Consider the following 19,481-nt stretch of genomic DNA (forward strand, 5'->3'; position numbering starts at 1 on the left):
TCCCCAGCCCCCTAACGGACAATATTCCATGCCTCTTGGACCATTCTTTTCCTCCGCCAGTCTGCTTTTTGATTTTCCCTTTTCCTTTGGTTGATTTACAAAATCCACATGTATCTGACTATATGGGAAGCCTTTTTGTAGAAACCTGGGTGTCCTCTGTGTGTTGCCTAGCAGCTTCCAGATAACCCCTCGCCAGGCCCTCTGGAGTAAAAAGCTTTTGCAAGTTTCGGAGGGGTGGGCTTGATTAACGGACTTGATCCTGGGTCAGGGTGTCCCACAGCTGAAAGAGAGTCCTCCCTGCCGCAGAGGTTGTGGTTCTGTTTTCCAGTGCTGCTTTTTTGTCTCTATGCAGAAAGAAAGAGACAGCTTCGTCCTTGGATGACCTTCACAAAGTTGCCCCACCCGCTGCCACCGGCCAGGTAGGGGATCTTCATTACTGAGGGGAAGGGGTCTTGCAGGAGAAGTCCTGCCAAAGAGAGGAAAGGGCCAGTTGTACGTTTTGGTTTTGAAAAGGTATTGTGCACCTGGATTGCTGCGCAAAGCAACTGTCAAGGTGGAGGGGCCAGCAGCTCATGAATGGGGCGCTGGCTTTGCATCTCCAGTGAATGAATCTCACGGGGCAGAGCTCCACTTGGCAGGCAGACGGCTCCAGTTCCCTCCCCAGCAGCATCTCCAATGAACAGGACCAGGTCGTAGGTGATGTAAAAGGCCTTGGCCTGAGGGCTACTGCCCATCAGAGCAGAGGAAACAAGACAGACCTGGAGAGACGCAGGCTCAGGGGCTGAGGAAGTCCCTCTCCCCGCTTTGTTGGATCCTGTGGAGAGTTGCTGCTCTTCTCTCAGGTGTGACTCACACTTGGGCCACTTTGTATGAGTCTATCCATGCACTCTTTTCAGCAAATTTGCCCTTGACATTAGACAGGCATTGGTTGTATGGCTTAAGCATGTCCTGCGGCACACTGCCTCCTCGTACTGGGCTGGAAAAGGCCCTTTCTCTTCCTCTTTTTTCTTCTTGTCCCACAGCAGTCTCCTGACACCTCAGAGAGCAACAGGAGCAGCAAGAAACAGCTCAGACCCAGAGAGGCTGGGGAGCCACCCACTGTCCTTGGCGTGGCTGCCCCGACGTCTGTGCCTGGCCAGCAAGGGGATGCCAAGTACGTGTGCTCTAGCATCAGCCAAGTGGCGCCAGAAAAGGGCAGGGGAGGCCCCCAGGCTAGAGAAACACCACCTCTGTCTGATTTCCCTTGCTCCCAACACCTAGTCTCTTAGTGGTACATGCTTGGCGTTCTGGCCCTGCTGTGCTTGTTAGCCGCTGCCCTCCCCCCCTCCCCAGCAGTGCAGCGGAAGCTTTGCAAAGTCCTTGGCTGCCAGCAGCTGCCGGGGGACCCACACCAGTGGTTAGCTGTGTGCACAGCACAGCCAAACACATGCAATAGAAGCAACAGAAGTATCTCTGCCTTCCCTTCTGCCATACTCCCCCATTGGTTCTGCAGCCAAAATGCTGCTGCTGCCCAAGAGTGTGTGAATTACTCTCCCTCCCTCCCTCCCTGCTTTTCTCTTGCCAGGCCCACTTTCAGGATCCCCCTGAGGAGGCTTCTGGGGAAGAAGATGGAGAAGAAGATGCTCAGGGACAGCTCTGATGGGGCAGAGGAAGGGGAGGCCCTCCCGCTCCTTTCATGCATGTTGGCAACGGAGGAAAAAACCATGGAAGGTGAGGATTGGCTAGAGAGGACAAGAGCAGGGGAGGAGCTTACAGACCTGCTCAGGTGTGGCAGGACTGCTGGCGGGAGGAGAATTCCTCTGTGCAAACGGAAGGGAACTCAGGTCAAGAGTGGAGAGCTTTTGCTTTGCGGAATGCTTGTCAAATGGCTTTTGAGGAAACGGTGGTGTTCTGCCTCAGACCAAACACTTTTGAGCTAGCTCTGTTGAAAATATTTGTAACCCCATCTCTGCATGTAAATATCTCTGAAGCAGCTTAAAAACAAAATGAAAACATCCCAATAAAATAAAAATAGCAGCAGTGCATCCAAGATTAAGAACCATTTCAAACTGCATCAGATTAATATTTGCAGATGAAACTGCATTGGATTAGGACTGGGAAGAGATTTTAAAACCTTAAAGCAAGCGTTAAAAAAACACAAAGGCGCCTTCTAAAATAGCAGCTGATAAAACTTCACAAGGGAGAGGGATCTAAAAAGCCTTGGGTCACAAAAGTTGACAAATTTATTTCAATTTATAGCTTATAAATTTGACGCCAGCCAAGCGTTACCACCATTGATGTTCTCAAAGCTTCACTGAACAGAGTCTAACCTTTGCCAGAGTAGTTCCCACAGGTCTTTGAGAGACTGAGGTGGCCAGATTGGTTTTTAAGTCCACTTTGTCTGGCCGTAGCCAGAGGCCCTCTGAACCATGCCCTGAACTCCTTGGAGAAAGGGGGCAGGGTTAAGGACGTCGTTAATTTATGGCTGAAAAAACCTGAGCGGTCATTTTGAACAGTAAATCTTGCCTGGAAACTGTGGGGAAACGCCCTCCACCCAGTAACTCACCTCCATATTTCAATTATTGTGTCCCACATATGAAACAGAAGCCAGTAGTAGACAAGTAACTGCAAGATAGGAGGGGGGTTGAAGAGAAGAGCCCTCAAGCTCCCAGCACAGGGCACGCCAGCCCTTGGTGATGCTAAGAGTGCTGGGCAAAGCAGGACGAGGGCTGACTGCCCCACACCCTGCTGCCAGGTCACACCCAAAGGGACAGAGGCTGCGAAGAGCCAAGTGGCTGGAAAGTAAACTCTCCTTTGGGGGACAGGAAGATCCAAATGAGCCCCAGGTGGGATGAACTCCTCAAGGTAGATTATGAGAACTCAGGAAATGAGGAAGAAACTTTCTCTTCCATTTTAGGCAGCTCATTGGATGAGCACAAGCCCACACACCACACAGAAATAATACGCTTTTATCTAGGGACTCTGCCGTCCACACAGGGGGACGATGGAGAGAAGTCCTCCCAACTATGAGAACTAACATAATGATGAACTTTAAACTTCTTCAGCTTCAAGTCTTATTTAAACATCATCAGGACTGAGCCTAGAGTAGGGAGAGGGGACCTCATGTTTTCTCCTTTTCTCTCCTCCCTTGCTCAGCCTGAAATGGCTGAAGAGACTACCTGTGTTACATTTTAAGTGTGGTTGCTGGAAACACGCCGCATCCGTTTGGTCTTGCTGTCTTAAGTGCAATAGTAGGGAGGAGCAGTAGGTAAGCCATTGCTGGAGCATAATAGCTTGAAATGGTGACGTTGCAGTTGATCGCTTCTGTGCTAGCTGTAGAAGCAGCAGATAGGTGGAGCTTCTAAACAACTGTGTTATAGAGATTTGATTTTAATCATATATATGCCACATGTGTATAACTGGCATATATATGATTAAAATCAAATCTCTATAACACAGTTGTTTAGAAGCTCCACCTATCTGCTGCTTCTACAGCTAGCACAGAAGCGATCGACTGTACTAAGATACATGTATCTTAGTAAACTTTGTATGACCTTTAATGCAGTTCATCAACAGGTGTTCCCTTTTCTTTCAGAACGGCTATATAATGAGGGAATGGTCTTCAAATTACAGTACCAAGAAAGAACAACCAGTCCAAAAAGACCATATAGTATGCACAATCATATAGATTCTATTGGCAATCAATGTACAATTTGAGAATCTAATCCACCAAACAATTGGTTACAGAATTTACAATTACGTTGTTTTTCCACAGGCACAGAACCTTCATAACTGCGAAGATGCTCATAGGCAGCAAACGATGCAGAATAAGCTAAAGATGATGCATTGACTTCTGAGTTGGAAAATGGAATATCCACTTTCATACTATAGAGGCTGGTGAAGAAGCAAGGTACAGCGAAACTGGGTACCACCGAGGCCAGCTTACCCATTGCCATTCTCCTGCTGGGAGCCTCCCTCGGGGAGCAGCTCGGTGGTTAAAAACATCGTTTGCTGCCTATGAGCATCTTCGCAGTTATGAAGGTTCTGTGCCTGTGGAAAAACAATGTAATTGTAAATGCTGTAACCAATTGTTTGGTGGATTAGATTCTCAAATTGTACATTGGTAGCCAATAGAATTGTGCGTATTATACGGTATTTTTGGACTGGTGGTTCTTTCTTGGTGCTGTTCCCTTATCTTTGCCAGCCAATTACAAGTAGTTGGAAAAGAGTAAATAAAATGAATTTTAAATTGCTAGAAAAGATTAATCTGTTAATCTATCTGCTGGTAGTTTTTTATATTTTCAAAACTCTGTGTAGTGGTATCCTAAGTTGGCTTTAGCAAGATGTCATATGACTGAAAATGTGAAGAATCAGCTGAATTGAAGCCCAAGGACATTTTTATATTATTGTCACATCTAAAGGATCTTAGAGATGTATCTATGGATAGGAAATATTAGTCAGTATAAAAGAATGTCATCAAGATAAGAAACTAGGGTTTTAACAAAGGAAATGTTATACAAAAGATTTTAGGTGCGAAATGTGTGTATCTGTGTGTGTTTATGATGTTCCAGTGCATTTCAAAGTGGACTAAGTATGATCTGATCTAGTTATGTTACAGAGATGTTAAGAGATTTAATTTTATTGCATTCATATGTTCATCTCTAGTTGGATTTACTTTAGTATGCATTTCAATTTTAGTATCTTGCTTAATTAAAAAGGTTAGGGTTTATTTCAATAAAGAATAAATGTTTAAACTCTAAAAGAAATTTCTGTGTACCTCAATGGGAAAGAGTTAACAAGGAGAACCAATTTATACATAATTTCTACTGACAAGCAGGCTCTGTTGGTCCGCAGTAGATTAGCAGGATTTGAATCCAGTAGCACCTTAAAAGACCAGCAACTGTTTCCAGGGCCTGAGCTTTTGAGAGTCAAGTTCCGTTTAGCAGGATCTTGGACTTGGGCCCTGTTCCTTCACACAAACTATCTAGATTTTTTCCCCCAGCTACTTCCTGGCACCTGAATCACCCCCAGGATGAGGAACGTCATGCAAAGGAAACGAGCAAAGCCAAGAGAACCCGTACCCTTAAGATCAGCAAAGCCAAGGCAGCACCTGAAAAATGGCGGGCACCTTTCTTACGAGAGATTGCCAATGCCAATGAGCTCAAGTACTTGGATGAATTCCTCCTGAACAAGGTGAGAGAAGGCCAGGGCAGCAGGGCTGGAAATGGGGTACCAAGCATCTTTCCCCTCTGAGAAAATCTGCTTGGGCATGTTAGAGATGGCAACTGATTAGATTTTTGTTTTAAAAGTAATTGGACAAAGGCCTACTTAGACCATTGCAAGATGTGTGGGAACCAAACAAAAGCAACACAAAAGGATTCCATGCGTTGGATCCAGTTCTGCTCACAGGGATCCTTTCCTCTGGTGTGAAGCAGAAAATTGCACTGTTAGTGGAATGCATCTGCAGAATATCTTCTCTGCAACAGTGAGATGTCAAAACAAAAGTTAATCCCAAAGGGGAAAAAAACTCTCCACCCTGCCAGTTAATCAATATTTCTTTCTTTCTTTATCCATCTAAAGCCACCCATTGGTTAATCAACCAGTCTGGCCTGTACAGGGCTTTTTTTCTGGGAAAAGAGGTGGTGGAACTCAGTGGGTTGCCCTTGGAGAAAATGGTCACATGGCTGGTGGCCTCGCCCCCTGATTTCCAGACAGAGGGGCCGCAGAGGGCAATCTCAACTCCCCTCTGTCTGGAGATCAGGGGGCGGGGCCACCAGCCCATGTGACTATTTTCAAGAGGTTCCGGAACTCCGTTCCATCGGCGTTCCAGCTGAAAAAAAGCCCTGGGCCTGTACTACCTTCTGCTGGCAAAATGGCTTTGCTGCCTGCCTGGAAGTGCAGTGGAGGGGGTGGCGGCTGTCAGGCTGCACTCAGCTTAGTGGGGATGCAAGCAGGAGCTGCCAACGCAGGCAGAATCTTTTGTTTGGGGGATATCTCCAGTTCCAAGATCTCCAGTAGCAGAGGGGATGGGGACGGGGACACCCTTTGCTTTCCATGGAGAGCCAACTGCCTGCAGCCATAGCAGACTGCCAGGGGCTCTCCAGGGCAAGGGTCTGGCTCAGCGCAAAGGCAGCTCCCTATCTCCCCATGTTCAGTAGCTCAGAGTCTGTATTCTGCATGCAGAAGCCCCGGTTACTGGGCTGAATGGGCCAGAGGTCCGGCCGTGGCAGGTTTGCATCGGTTGTGCTGTTGTAAACTGGATTAATAAATGCCAACCGGATGTTGTGGTGCGAGTGTTGAACTAGGAGGTTCAAATCCTCCTCACTCTGCCCTGGAAGCTCACCAGGTGACCCTGGGCCCGTCACACCTCCTCCCCATATCCGACCTTACAGGGTTGTTGTGAGGGTAAAATGGAGGAAAGGAGAACAGTGTGTGCTGCTTTGAGTCCCCCCTGGGGAGAAAGGCAGGGGTACAAATGAAGTAAATACCATAAATATTTGCACTTGAACACTATCATATGCATCGTCAGTCGCATAATTTATTCTGGTCAGAGAGTGAGGATGATCTTGGTGCAGGATTCGGACGTCAGGGAGGGCCGCGGCAGAGGGCTGCTTCTAAAACGTAAGGGTAATTGAAAGATAGCCTTCCCTCCCGGTGCCTCTGGTAAGTCCCGGTTGCTGCTTTCCAGATCAACGATCTCCATTCCCAGAAGTCTGCCGGTGAATGCTTGTTTTTTGAAGCCACGGAAAAGTTCAGAGGGAACATCAAAACCATGTACTCTGCCCCCGTAAGTAGCTTGTGCGGAAGCTTCAGAGTCGGGGGAGGACTGGCTGATTTTGCCTCATTAGGTTCGAAATGGAATTTAGGCCATGTGAGTTTGTGGGACCCTTTGCTTACCGGGTACATCGAGCAGAAAAATGGGCTTCAAACAAAATGGCAATTAGCCTCATTAATCCATTTAAAAAGTAATTGACCCTTGGGGTGGAAAACTAAGGGAACAAGAGAGAATAAAAACTGATGACTTTTGTTTCAAAGATGATGCCTCAGAGATGTTGGCCATCTAGTGAAATGTCTCTGCCATCAGACTGCAGCAGACTTCAGCAATAAAACAAGAAGAGAGCATTGAAATTGTCATTGAAACTTGGTTAGAACACCTGGCAGCCTCGCAGTTCCTGAAGTCTATTTACCTGCTCTTCAAAAAACAGGACTCTTCCCAAAATGGCTTCCAATATAAACATGAACAAATAATTTAAAATATTTTTTAAAGAACCTACAATAAAAAAGCAACAATTTAGTACCAGAACTGTCCTAAAATCAAGTGGAAGAGCTGCTAAAGAATAATTGTTGTGTATTTATTTATGCATGCTGCTTTTTTCCTGAGACACCCAAAGCTGTTTTCAGAAATATCCAGGCCAAATTAAATGGGGTCATTATCGTCCCCTGGCCATGGGCCACGAGGCCTTTGGTCGTGGGCTTCGGCTCCCATGCCTGCTCAAGGCCAAGGTCCCCCACCCACCCACCCCCCTTCTTCCATCCCAGCGTCACTAATGTCTTCACAAAAAGGCCAGTGAAACTTTGAACTGACCTGCTTGAGGGATATTTATTTTATTTTGCAATGCGAATAGCACTCTGTATTAAATACTTTTGAGGTAGCTTTCAAGTTCCAACTCGATCAGTGAAAAAGAAATACTTTGTTAAAAGCTTGCAAGCAGCATGAATAAAAACGATCAGAGCTGGAAAAAAGCCAAACCCCATTGTGAAAAGCAATGTCAGGTGGATAAGCCTAGCCACAAAAACGTCGGAACCTACTAAATGTTAAAATCATAAATGAGTCTGCTGAGGTAAAGCGGGAGTAGGAGTTACAGGAAATCTCTGGAAAATAAAAACACCAGGCAGGTGTCAGATTCGACACCACCTCTGGGGAGGGCGTTTCAGGATCTTGGCAGGATACCTGTGGAGGCAACCTGTCAAAACACCCACTGGTTTGTCTGTGGACTGGGCATCCCTGAACATTGTGGGTCGTGGCTGTTTTTTAATTCTTGTGTGTCTCTTTTGTTAGAATGGACAGATCCACGTTGGCTACCGGGACCTTATGGACAACTACCAGCTCCTTGTGGTCAACTTGGCAAAGCAGAGGGAAGAGAAGGACGTGAAGCTGGTCTTGAATCTTTTCCAGTCCCTCCTGGATGAATTTGCCCGCAGCTACACCAAGCGGGAGCTGGAGCATCATAAGGTCGGCCCGTTACCTTCCTGTACTTAATCTCTGGGCCTACCTTTTCAGGAGAGTTTGGGTCCTGGGTGACTTCCAGGATTGCTGGGGAAGAGGACCTTTCCTGGGATCAGCTGCACAGACTCACTCACTCCATGTTGAGCCCTGAATTGCACCCAATGCACATGTGGCATTCATTCTGATGGAGGAGAAGAGGGGGGCTTTAGTAACCTCACTTTCAAGGACACGTGCTAGAAGGTCCCGTGGCAGGCGAGAGGAGAGGGGCACCAGGGGAAGCAGCCAGGTGTTCTGGCAGGCGGCTCTGATCTCAGGGGCAGAAAGTCTAGGAGAAATGAGGTTGTCCAGGCCCAGAAAGAACCTTTATAGTTGGTCCTTTGGTAGACCTGTATGAAACAGGAGACAAAGAAGAGCATTCTTCAGCTTCCCGGGTCTCATAGGAGAGAGAGGAGTGGGGGCCACCTCAGTATCCAAGGCCAACGTGCCCCTTTCTTCTTTTCCTCCAACAGCAGAGCAAAGCCCAGAAGAAGAAGCGGAAGCAGGAGCGAGTGGTAAGAGGGGCTGCGATGTTCGTGGTCCCATTGGCTGTCATATTGACATGTGTCAGTGGAGGATTTGTGCCTGGTGGTTGCAGTTGCAGAGAGAGCTCCCGAAGAAGTGGCAAGCTTCTCTCAAAACTGAGGGAGGGGACATTAAGGCAGGGGAAGGTGGGGGGTGCAACCCTTTCCTTGGGACCAGCTGGGCTGTAGGAGAGAGTCTCAGTTTGGTTGCTGTCCAGGCTGGGAGCACAAGGCTGAATCTTGCCCCCCTTCTCCTCCTGGGCTGCCAGATCGAAGAGCTCAATGGCCACGTCTTTGTGAGCTACCAAGTGAACATCCTCCAGTCCTGTGAGCAGTGCAGCTCCTACATCTGGCCCATGGAGAAGGCCTGCCTTTGCAGCAGTAAGTGTGACTGTGGGGGGGTGGCGACAGGCGGGGGGCCCTAGTCCAGAGAGGGGAGGGAGCTCACCAGTGGCTGTGTGTGTGGAAAGGATTTGTGTCATGACCCCTGCGGGGTGGGAGCATCTCTTCCCCATCCAGATAAGGAGACGAGAGCTTCTGTGCTGGCCACTATCTGTGCTGTTCCATATGTATTGTGGTTTTTGGATTTTAAATGTATTTATCTGTTTCAGTGTGCACTGAGCATTTTATTGTACCCCACTCTGAGCCCGTTCGTGGGGAGGTCGGGCTACAAATCCAATCAATCAATCAATAGTTGTGGGGGGGGGAGTGCTCCTTCCTCTCCAGTTTGCCCATGGCCAAAGGTGGAGGAAAGATGGCCGCCACTCTGTCTTTGTTAGCAACCTTCTTTTGCTGGCTCTTGCCCTGTTCACTGGGGGGGGGCCTTCCCCATTCATGCCCCGAATGCACTTCCCAGCAGCCCCCCCCCAATCTTCTTATACTTACAGCAGGATTTGAACCAGGGACCATGTGGTTCAAAGCTCTTAATCTCTAGGCTGCAGAGATCTTCTGCCCAGCTGAATTTTATTTTTTTATTTACTTCATGTCTACCCCATCTTTCTCCCCAATGGGCAGCCAAAGCAGCTTGCATCATTCTCCCCTCCTCCATTTTATCTTCACAACAGCCCTGCAAGGTATGTTAGCCTGAGGTCATGTGAATGGTCCAGGGTCACCCAGCAAGCTTCCTTGGTAGAGTAAGGAATTGAACCTAGGTCTCCCAGATCCTAGTCTGTCTGTCTAGCTCCTATACTACACTGGCTGTCATAGCTGAATGGGTAAGGGGAGGCTGAGTGAATCCAGACTATACTCTAACAACCCCCCTCCTGCCTCCTCTAGTTTGCAAGCTGACGTGCCATCAGAAGTGCCTCTCCCGGGTCCAAAGTTGCTGCACATCGTCCTCTGGGAAGAAGGTAGGTAAAGGCCTGATTTCTGTCATAGCACACGCAGGGGCTGCTCCAAATATGTTAATCTATTTTAGCATCTGCTTAAGCCACTTTTCCACCTAAAGGTCCTCAAGCGGGAGTGGGGGGGGGGCTGCCTGTGTGAGAGAGCCCAGGTTGTTCCCCAGATGAGCTACAAGACCAAGCAGCACAGTGGCTGTGATTACATTTCCATCCAGAGCAAGCGCATGCACAAACCCTCCTTTGCTTTCCCTTCTCCATCTTTTGGCTGGGTATCTTGCCTTTCCTCAAGAGAGCCTAGGCAGTGGGGTTGAAAAGCAGTGTTGTGTAGTGGTTAATGTCATGCGCAAATTCCCCAGGTGAAGCTCCTAAAGCCTCACCTGTTGTGTTTCTGTCTGTCAGGTTATGTGGCGAGACTCCCGGAGTGGGGGTTGCAGTTGACTCATTGGCTAGAGTGACTGAGCAATGAGAGGGCTGCTAGGAGGGGCTAGGCTGGAGAACTTTGGCCAGGGGGCACTCAGAAGGTTAAGGGGTTCAAAGTAAAGTAAGGAAAACGGGCTACGATCTTAGATGTGAAGGGGCAACACAGAAATGCACCAAATAACAGACACCAGTCATGGAACAGCAGCTCACATGTTGGAAACCCCCCCCCCAACATAGAAATATAAAACCAACATAAATTATCAATATTTAAAAACAAACCAGGGCATTGAAAAGCATCAAAGACCAGCCTAAATAGTATTCATAAAACAGGTAGACACAGATCACAAAACTGATTGATTTATGTCATTGATAGTCTGCCTTTCTCACTGAGACTTAAGGAGGATTACACAGTATGAGAGTAGTATAGTCAATATCAAGGACATTTCCATAAAGAATGCCATAGGGTAAATAAATGCCAGTTTACAAAGATATAACATTGGCAGAAATCCAATACAAAGTTGAAGAAATGCTGAAACAAAGCATAAGCAATTCTAGGGCTGACATTAAACAGAGAACTACCCAGTAAAGCCTGGGCGTAAAAGAGATGTTTTTGCTGTCAAAACTCGTGACAAAAATGAAGTCGCTCCCGGAATCCTGGTCTAAAACTTCTTCAGGGGTGTGCCTAGTTTTTTAGTGTGTTTTTTTGTTTCCAGGATGCCCAGCTTTCTCCCTGCCTGCTAGTGTTCAGGGAGCAAGCAGTACTTGGGGTGGGTGCAGCCGAGCCTTCAGCCCTGTGAAGAGGCGCAGGCAGCATCGCCTCTGTGCTTGACCACGCTTGGCTTCTTGCAGCTGCAGGATGACCAAGATGCAGAGCCCCGCCACTTCGGGGTGTGTGTTAGTGCCTTGACCAGTGAGAAGAACTCCGTCCCCCTTGTCATGGAGAAGCTGCTAGAGTATGTGGAGATGCATGGCCTGTACACCGAAGGCATCTATCGAAAGTCAGGCTCAGCCAATCGTATGAGGGAGCTGAAGCAGTTCCTGCAGGCAGGTAAGAATGGAGCTGTCACCTGCCTCCAGGTTGCATTGCCCTCCCACCTGCTTGGGATGTTTGGCTGTGCAGATTCCCCATGCCAGGATCCTCCCCCTCTTTCTTCCCAGACCCAAACTCGGTGCAGCTGGAGAATTACCCGGTTCACACTATCGCAGGCATCTTCAAACAATGGTTGCGGGAACTGCCTGACCCACTCATGACATTTGCCCAGTACAATGACTTCCTCCGGGCAGTGGGTGAGTGTTCAGGGATGCATGGGGAAAGGGGCTGGAGCTCTTCACCAACCCCCAAAGGGGCTCCTGTCCTGGGTGGTGGCATGGGGAGAAGCAGGGCTCCTGTGTCAGCCAGAGGCTGCCACAGTGCTGAATTCAGCTTTCCGGCACCCACCATTTTCTTCTGGTTTTGGACAATGGTGCTCTTTGTTGCTTAGTTATTTAACGCTGCTGCTCTGAGATGGTGCTGCCTTTTTTAGGCGGTTAACTTACTTTCCGCTGACTTCTTCAGAGTATCTTTAGATGTGATGTGATGATTTGGAGGGTCTAATTATGTTGTCTGCCGCTGTGAGCCCTCTTGCATCTGTTTGATTGAGAGAGTGGGATGCTGATTTGGAAATGTTTCTGCGTATCAGCCCCCAACATGGGAAAGGAGACCAGACACCAGCTGCTAGCCTTGTATTGCAGGATGTGCCCTCACTCACTCACTCACTCACTCCCCCCCCCCTTCACAGAGCTCCCCGGCAAGCAAGAGCAGCTCTGCGCCATCTACAGTGTCTTGGAGCAGCTCCCGCAAGCCAATCACGACACTCTGGAGAGGCTCATCTTCCACCTTGTCAAGTAAGAGGGGTCTGCCTGGGATATTCTTCCCTCTGTCCACACTTCTGCGGTAGGAGAAGCAGCGTGGACAGCCACGATCCGGTGAAGTCTTTATTGAAGGAGACAGACTCCTTGGGATGAAGTTCCGGAGAGGCTTCTGGGTTATTCGTCTAAAACGTCTCTTTTAGTAGTCAGTAAAATGGGAGAGGGGAGCCCCTGGTGACCTAAAGGAGGACCCTTTTAAAGCTTCATGTTTAACTTTGGTGTTGTGGTGTTTATTATTTATTTGTTAATTGGACTTCTATCCTGCCCTCCCCGCAAGCGGGCTCAGGGCAGGTTACAACGATAAAAACATACTTTAAAATGACATCAATAAAACTACAGAATTCCCATTAACACCATCCCCAGACAGTGGCCTTGCAAACCACCCCTGCTGTTAATACATAGAGGGATGGGCAAAAGGAGGGGGAACAGGCCTTTCAATCCAGCTGTAACATATATGGGGGGGGGCAGATGATCACATGGCCCCCCCCCCCCCGCCCCCCGGACAGGAGGACGGTTGGGAGACTTTCCGGATGACTGCTGGGCTGGCCTCAGTCATAAGCCTGGCGGAACATCTCAGTCTTGCAGGCCTGCCAGAACAATAAGAGATCCTGGTGGGCCCCGCAGGCCCTCTGATAGAGAGTTCCACCAGGTCGGGGCCAGGGCCAAAAAGGCCCTGGCTCTGGTCGAGGCCAGTCTAGCCTCCCTAAAGAGGTCCCAGGTGCAATTCAAGGCACCTCAGGAAACATCTCTGCCTGAGGCAGGCCTAGGCTGGAGAGACTGAGAACCTGAGTCTGCAGAAGGCAGCTTCAGTGGTTCACCTCCACTCATCTATGATGGCCCTGTATGTTTGTCGTTTTTATTTCAGGAGCTGCTTTGATCAGCCTAGGGTTGGATCCCACAGATCCCTTCTGCTACCAGTGCTGCTTTCCTTCAGTGCTAGCGGTAGGGGCATGTACTGGAGGAAAGTGGCGCTGCTTGTGGGAAAGAGCTGTGGAATCGGACCCAGTATGTAAAAGAGGGATATGTATGCTTATGAAATAAATCTGACAGGATGGACCCGTGCAGCCATTCCAAGAGCATCCCCATGCTTTTTAAGGAGGGTTTTTCGGTTTTTTCCTCAGACATACTTGAAGGCAATCTGACCTGTGAGGAAAGCACGTCAGGGTATGGGTGTGTGGGGGAAGATCCAGGCCAGTCTGTTTGGGACAGGAGTGCCCCCACGCCAAGAAAAAAACCTCCTTGATAAGAACTAAGAGCAGTTGGGACAGGCTGGGTTTGCAAGGGAAGCTGAATGTCTTGAAGGTTGAAAGGAAGGTGGAGGCTTAAAAGGGCCTCGTCCTGTGCCCCAACCAAGAGAGGTTTTGTGGCGCCAGCGTGTCTGGCCTTGATCCTTCTCTGTCAGATGCTCACGTCCCTCTTCTGCGCCTTCCTCTGCAGGGTGGCTCTTGTGGAAGACATCAACCGCATGTCACCCAACGCCCTGGCCATTGTTTTTGCCCCCTGCCTCTTGCGTTGCCCAGACAACTCCGACCCCCTCACCAGCATGAAGGACGTCTCCAAAACAACCACGTGAGTTGGTCCCAGTAGCTTGGAAGGCCCGGCTGTGGCCCCCTCATTTGGAGTGGACTCAAGGATTTCTTTGGCCTCACTTCCTTTCCGCAAGTAAAGGAAGGTGGGCTATTATACCACTGCTTGCTGCTCCTCCCTCTTTTTGGTTTTAAAAAGCTTCTCTCCCCAATCTGGTGTCTTCCATGTGTGGTTTGCCCCTGACTTGCCCCCAGCTTCAGGTTTTTCCTCAAACAGGAAGGGTCATTTGAATAAACTGCTTTTCCCCATCCCGTCTGCACCCACGGTGGGGGCATAGAGCCTGGAGGTGGACCCATCAGGGGAAGCCCAAAGGAGGGAACATTAGGTTGCTTCTTTGTAAGCACAACCTAACGACCAGCCTGTGGCCACTTAGCGCCCCCCCCCCCCGTCCCCTTTTATACACACCACAAGGATTAAGGTCAGCTCATGCTGTGGCCCCCCATCATCTGTGTATGTGTCCCCCACAAGCCCCCTCCTGTCCCTACCTGCTAGGGTTGCCAGCTGCTGGTTGAGAAATACCTGGAGATTTGGGGGGTGGAGCCTAGGGAGGAGAGGGATCTCAGCAAGGTATAATGCCATACAGCCCACCCTCCAAATCAGCCCTTTTCTCCTGGTAAACGATCTCTGTGTCTGGAGATCAGTTATAATTCCAGCTCTCCAGCTACCTCCTGGAGGATGACAAACCTGCAAGCACAAGAAGAAAACGCCATTCTTTGTTCCTCTCTCGTTGCATGGTCCTCTTCCTTTCCCCTCCCTGCTTCTTGCAGCTGTGTGGAGATGATAATCAAGGAGCAGATGAGGAAGTACAAGATTAAGATGGATGAAATTTGCCAGCTGGAGGCAGCAGAGAGCATTGCCTTCCGGCGGCTGTCGCTACTTCAGCAGAACACGGTGAGCAACAAGAGGCTGGAGGTTGAGGGGCTGCGTGTCTGGGGGGCGGGGGGGGGGAGGAAGACGGTCTCCAAAGCCTGCCAGGCAGCTGGGAGGCAGCTCCAGACTCGCCCTGCTTGTCAGCAAGCTCCTGGGTGTGGTTGCACGTCCTCTCCAACGTAGATAGGGCATGCTGGCTGGGCCTCTCCAGCTGGGGGTTAGGCAAATAAAGCAGTGGCAATCAGCTGTTGCGGGTGCCAGCAGCAGAAGCCGGGGAAAGCGAGGCTTTCTTGAGCCATTGTGTATGGAGCGGTGGTGGTGGTGGCATTTAATCCTTCGCAGGCAGGGGTCAGGGAGGAGTCCCAAGTGACCTCCGGAGATGTCCAGAGGGAGTTGGAGTAACCTGAAGGGAAGACAAGGACTGGGATGAAGTGCAGGGGGGAAAACCCGTGTCCTTAGAGGGAAAGGCAGCAGCCCAACCTGCCCCAGATGTCTGAGTGATTCATAAAGTTTGGGTCTCGATTAGGACCTGAAGCAAAGGAGCTGCTGTTTTTTCTTATCTAAGGGACACCTCTCTGCCTTTTGTGAATGTGACCTTTCTTTCTCTTTAGTTGTGGCCTGTAAAACTTGGTTTTTCTTCCCCCCGGGTAGGAGCACTGGTAGGTGCAAGGCCTGGTGCGTGCTTGGTGCATGAAAAATGCTCCCTCCACTCCTGTGCAGACACTGCATGCGCTGAAGGAGGCCAGGCAGCACTTCCCCAGCTGTCCCAGGCCACGTGCCGCATCCCAACCCCTGCATGCTTGGTGGCTGTCTTGCTCCTCACGTTTACTTGCTAGCCAGTTAACGGATATGACTAATTGGTAGTTGCAAGGAAGGGGGCATGAAGCGGTGTTTTTCTTTCTAGAAAAGAGGAGTGCCTGCTGGGAGGCCATCGTGCTTGCCAGTCCCTCACCCTTGACTCGGAATCCTTTCACACAATCCCCAGATGTGTCAACTTGTCCGCCTTCTTATTTTGACAACAGAATGTATTACATATTGCTTGTACTCAGGGCTTTTTTTCAGCTGGAACGCAGTGGAACGGAGTTCCGGAACCTCTTGAAAATGGTCACATGGCTGGTGGCCCCGCCCCCTGATCTCCAGGCAGAGGGGAGTTGAGATTGCCCTCGGCGCCGCTGAGCTATCTAGACTCCCCTCTGTCTGGAGATCAGGGGGTGGGGCCACCAGCCATGTGACCATTTTCTCCAAGGGCAACCCACTGAGTTCCAGCACCTCTTTCCCCAGAAAAAAAGCCCTGCTTGTTGGCTTGCAGTTGCTCAGTGATTGGGGAAAGGCCCTCTGCACATACTCAGAAGCAGTCTTGGTTGCTGCTGTGCACAGAAAACAGGACTGAAATCCAGCTCTAGGAAGAACCGTTTACAGAATCATGCCATTTATCCCAGATGTCCAGTGGCGGTTCTTGCTTTATCCTGGTGTGGCAGGCATGACCCAGCAATGGGTACCTGTACTCTGTCCCACTTGTCTGCCTATGCATCAAGGTGCCCCTTCCCTTAAGTTCCAGGAGGGGCAAGAAGCAGCTGGTGAATTATGGGTGTTTCCCACCCCCACCCCCCAACCCCCCCGAGGCTGTTGGCTTCTGGCGATTCCCCAGGGGTGGTGAAAGGCTCTCGCCTAGCTAGGCAGGGTGACCAGCCTCCCTCCCAGCCTGGGAAGGGGGTGCCTCATCTTCTCCTCTGTCACGCAGAGCAAAAGCCCCCCAGGCACAGGAGCAAACAGCAGCAGCTCCCCAAAGCTGGCTTTTCTGCCAGAGGAAGAGGAGGCAGCAGAAGCCGACAATCGGGAGAAGGAACTGCTGATGGAACGGATCCAGTCAATCAAAGAGGAGAAGTGAGTGTGGCCTGCTCTGGTGGGGGTGGGCTACATCCAAGTGAACAGGAGCAGTGCCAGAAGAGAACCCTTCCTGGGTCTGTGATGGTGTTTTAGGAACAGAAGCTGCCCAGTGTCTGCAGCAGGGCTTCAGTTGCGAAGAAGAGGGAAGCAGTTGAGGGTCTCTTCCTGCATAGGAAGCCCTGTATGTGGCAGCAGGTGGAAGTTCTCCTGGACTTCCCTCTCCCCTCTGGAGCTCCTACCACCACACCTTGTCAGTACCTTTCAGCATTCATTCATAGCTGGGTTTTCCCACGTGGTCAAAGCAACCTTTGGAGGTGAGTGAATGAGAGGGCAGGAAGCAAAGTTCAGCAGGGCCACCCAGCTATTCCTCAGAACAAAGGAGCTTGCAGACCCAGAAAAGGAGTGGAGAAGGGGCACCTCAGCCAGGTGGAGGGCTGTCTTCAAGGAAAGACAAAGGGCCTTTTCCGTTTAGAACAGGGGGGAAGGAGGTAGATTAATGCCTGGTGCGGGTTGAGAAAAATCTTTGGCCTCAGGGAGGCACCAAGTGAAGCTGATGGCCTCTAGATTCACAGAGTGTAATGAACTTATGGCCGCTGCCTTGCATAGCTCTTAAAGGGGGCTCGGCAGGTTCTTGAGCGGTGGGTCTGTCAATGGCTGTTTGCCTCTCTGGCTCTCATTGCCAGTTGCTGCTGGGAGGCACTGGCTCCCATGCCCCGCTTGAGGGCCTCCTGGGGCTTCCGCTGGCCATGGTGGGGAACGGGATGCTGGACCAGAGGGACCTTTGGTGGGGCTCCTGGGCAGCAACATTGGTTGCCTCAGGCTCCTCTAGTTAAGGTCCTCCTCTGAGCTCCCTGCGCTCTCACACCCAAATGGCTTGCTGTGGGTGAGTGGCAGAGGAAGAACGGCCTTTTCTCAGAGGAGACCACCCCGCACTTTGCACAACCCTCCCCAGAGGGCAGGTGTATTCTGCTACAGCCTCTCGCTTGGATCCCATGGGCCCACTCCAGCCGCGGTGGTGCTTTCCCTCTAGCTAGAGGAGCCTTTCCCAGGCACAGAAGACTCTGGCAACTGGAGGAAAATGCCATTGCGAGCACAACAGACCCGCAGGATCTAGCGCTCTCGTGCCCCAGGCTTCTGCACTGCTCTCCTCTGTCTCATTTATGCTTTCATTTCTGCTCTACTCGGGCCCAGCCAGCCTCTGTTGGTGGACCATTCCAGTGGGCCTCAGCAGTAGGCAGGGCCACTTCCCTACTGTGGGGTAAGGGAGAGGGGCTTATTGCGCAGGCCTCTCCCCTAAGCAGCTGCTGGTATATTGTAAGCTTGGGAGGTTGTAACCAGCACTCTCCTCTCAGGGAAGACATAACGTATCGGCTGCCAGAACTTGACCAGCGGGGGTCTGATGAGGAGAACCTCGATTCAGAGACCTCGGCCAGCACAGAGAGCCTGCTGGAGGAACGGGGGGGTCCAGTGGAGCACCCTGCTCAGCGCTAAGGTACTGGAACACCTTCTTCCTTCCCATTCCTTCACACCCTGCTGTTAGCAGCTGTCTTTGCAGTTCTTGCTGAATTTGAAAGCAAATCCTCACCGTGGGGCGTCTTGTCCTTTTCCCCCAAAGGAGCTTCCCTTCATCCAGCCACTGAGGATGCAGCGGGACCACTGGGTACTTTTGAATTCCAGCCACAGCCATCTGCTTTTCCTCTGCGAGGCGCTGGTGGTCTTCTCTGGCACACAAGAGGAGAGTGCTTCAGCCAACTCCAGTGATGCCCACAGCCAATATCAAACTCTTTCTGGGACTGCAGTGCTGAGAGAGTCCTTCCCAGCCCAGCTTTTCCTCTGCTGGAGGAGCTGGCAGCAGTCAAGCAATGGGTCACCCACAGGCCTGGCTCAGGATACACCAGCCAGACAGCTGCACGCACAAGCCCCAAAGGAGCTCTTCAGAGCCTTCGCCGAAGGCAGGCGGGTCTGGTACTTGGAGCCCTGGTGCTGGGGAGCAAGGAAGGGTCCTGGCTGTGCATGCACTTTGGTCTCAGCACAGCCACGACCCTCTTCAGGAAAGCCCCCTGCTCGTTCCCCGGCTTCTCTGGTCGGAGGCTGGGTCCGTTCCCCGCCCCCCCCCCTCTGGCTTTTCCTTCTTGTGCCTTTGCTTGCAGCAGGCTCCAGCAGGGCAGGAAAGGAGGCCTGAGAGACAATGGACATTTCTGCTTTAACTCTGTCTTGACTCCTGTCCTGTTTTTACAATGACATTCCAAGTGGTTTACAGAACTTTTAATTTTATAATAGCCAATTGATTGATGGAGACCAAAAATGTATCTGGTGTTTGTACTAATACATTGCACTTTTTGGAAAAAAGTACACGAGTATATTTGGTCAGGTGTCTCAAGAGAGTTGCGGCCCTGGAGGACCTGCCAAGGTGTGGCGGGGCATGGTATGTCCCTGGAGGGTTTGCATAGAAAGCACATCCCCTGCTGGGGGCAGAAGCTCTACAGTCTGCAACACACGGTTGCTGTTTCAGGAAAACTTGGACTTTTTTTTTTTTTTGAGCTCAAGTGTGTGTTGCCTGTGCCCAGCAAAAACCTCAGAGCTCACCGAAGCCAATAAATAAGCTTCACACTTGCAGTCTTGCATGTAGAGGCTGACGGGGAAGGGGGTTCAGAAGAAACGGGCCTCCTCGGCTGCCTCGCTCGGCGCTTCCACGCTTGC

At 50.5% G+C, this 19,481-nt stretch overlaps 1 protein-coding gene across 8 annotated transcripts in view; it reads left to right on the forward strand.

The window, feature by feature from the left end:
• Positions 1–19,149, forward strand: part of MYO9B (myosin IXB) — a 75,648-nt gene extending 56,499 nt beyond the window's left edge. For 4 of the 8 annotated variants that reach the window (XM_054979765.1, XM_054979771.1, XM_054979772.1 and 1 more), the window contains 18 exons: positions 353–419; positions 1,023–1,153; positions 1,565–1,710; positions 4,982–5,172; positions 6,668–6,766; positions 8,039–8,212; positions 8,716–8,757; positions 9,036–9,147; positions 10,042–10,115; positions 11,379–11,577; positions 11,688–11,816; positions 12,308–12,413; positions 13,875–14,006; positions 14,792–14,915; positions 15,506–15,553; positions 16,636–16,778; positions 18,134–18,273; positions 18,397–19,149. In XM_054979765.1, the coding sequence (XP_054835740.1) occupies positions 353–419; positions 1,023–1,153; positions 1,565–1,710; positions 4,982–5,172; positions 6,668–6,766; positions 8,039–8,212; positions 8,716–8,757; positions 9,036–9,147; positions 10,042–10,115; positions 11,379–11,577; positions 11,688–11,816; positions 12,308–12,413; positions 13,875–14,006; positions 14,792–14,915; positions 15,506–15,553; positions 16,636–16,778; positions 18,134–18,272 (2,056 nt within the window). In that variant the 3' untranslated portion in view covers position 18,273; positions 18,397–19,149. The remainder of the gene's footprint in view (positions 1–352; positions 420–1,022; positions 1,154–1,564; positions 1,711–4,981; positions 5,173–6,667; positions 6,767–8,038; positions 8,213–8,715; positions 8,758–9,035; positions 9,148–10,041; positions 10,116–11,378; positions 11,578–11,687; positions 11,817–12,307; positions 12,414–13,874; positions 14,007–14,791; positions 14,916–15,505; positions 15,554–16,635; positions 16,779–18,133; positions 18,274–18,396) is intronic. The other 4 variants (XM_054979769.1, XM_054979773.1, XM_054979768.1 and 1 more) reach the window with 3 other exon arrangements.
• The last annotated feature ends 332 nt before the right edge of the window (positions 19,150–19,481 follow it).

The sequence above is a fragment of the Eublepharis macularius genome, chromosome 5 (genome assembly GCF_028583425.1).
Source record: "Eublepharis macularius isolate TG4126 chromosome 5, MPM_Emac_v1.0, whole genome shotgun sequence".
NCBI classification, from domain to species: Eukaryota; Metazoa; Chordata; class Lepidosauria; order Squamata; family Eublepharidae; genus Eublepharis; species Eublepharis macularius.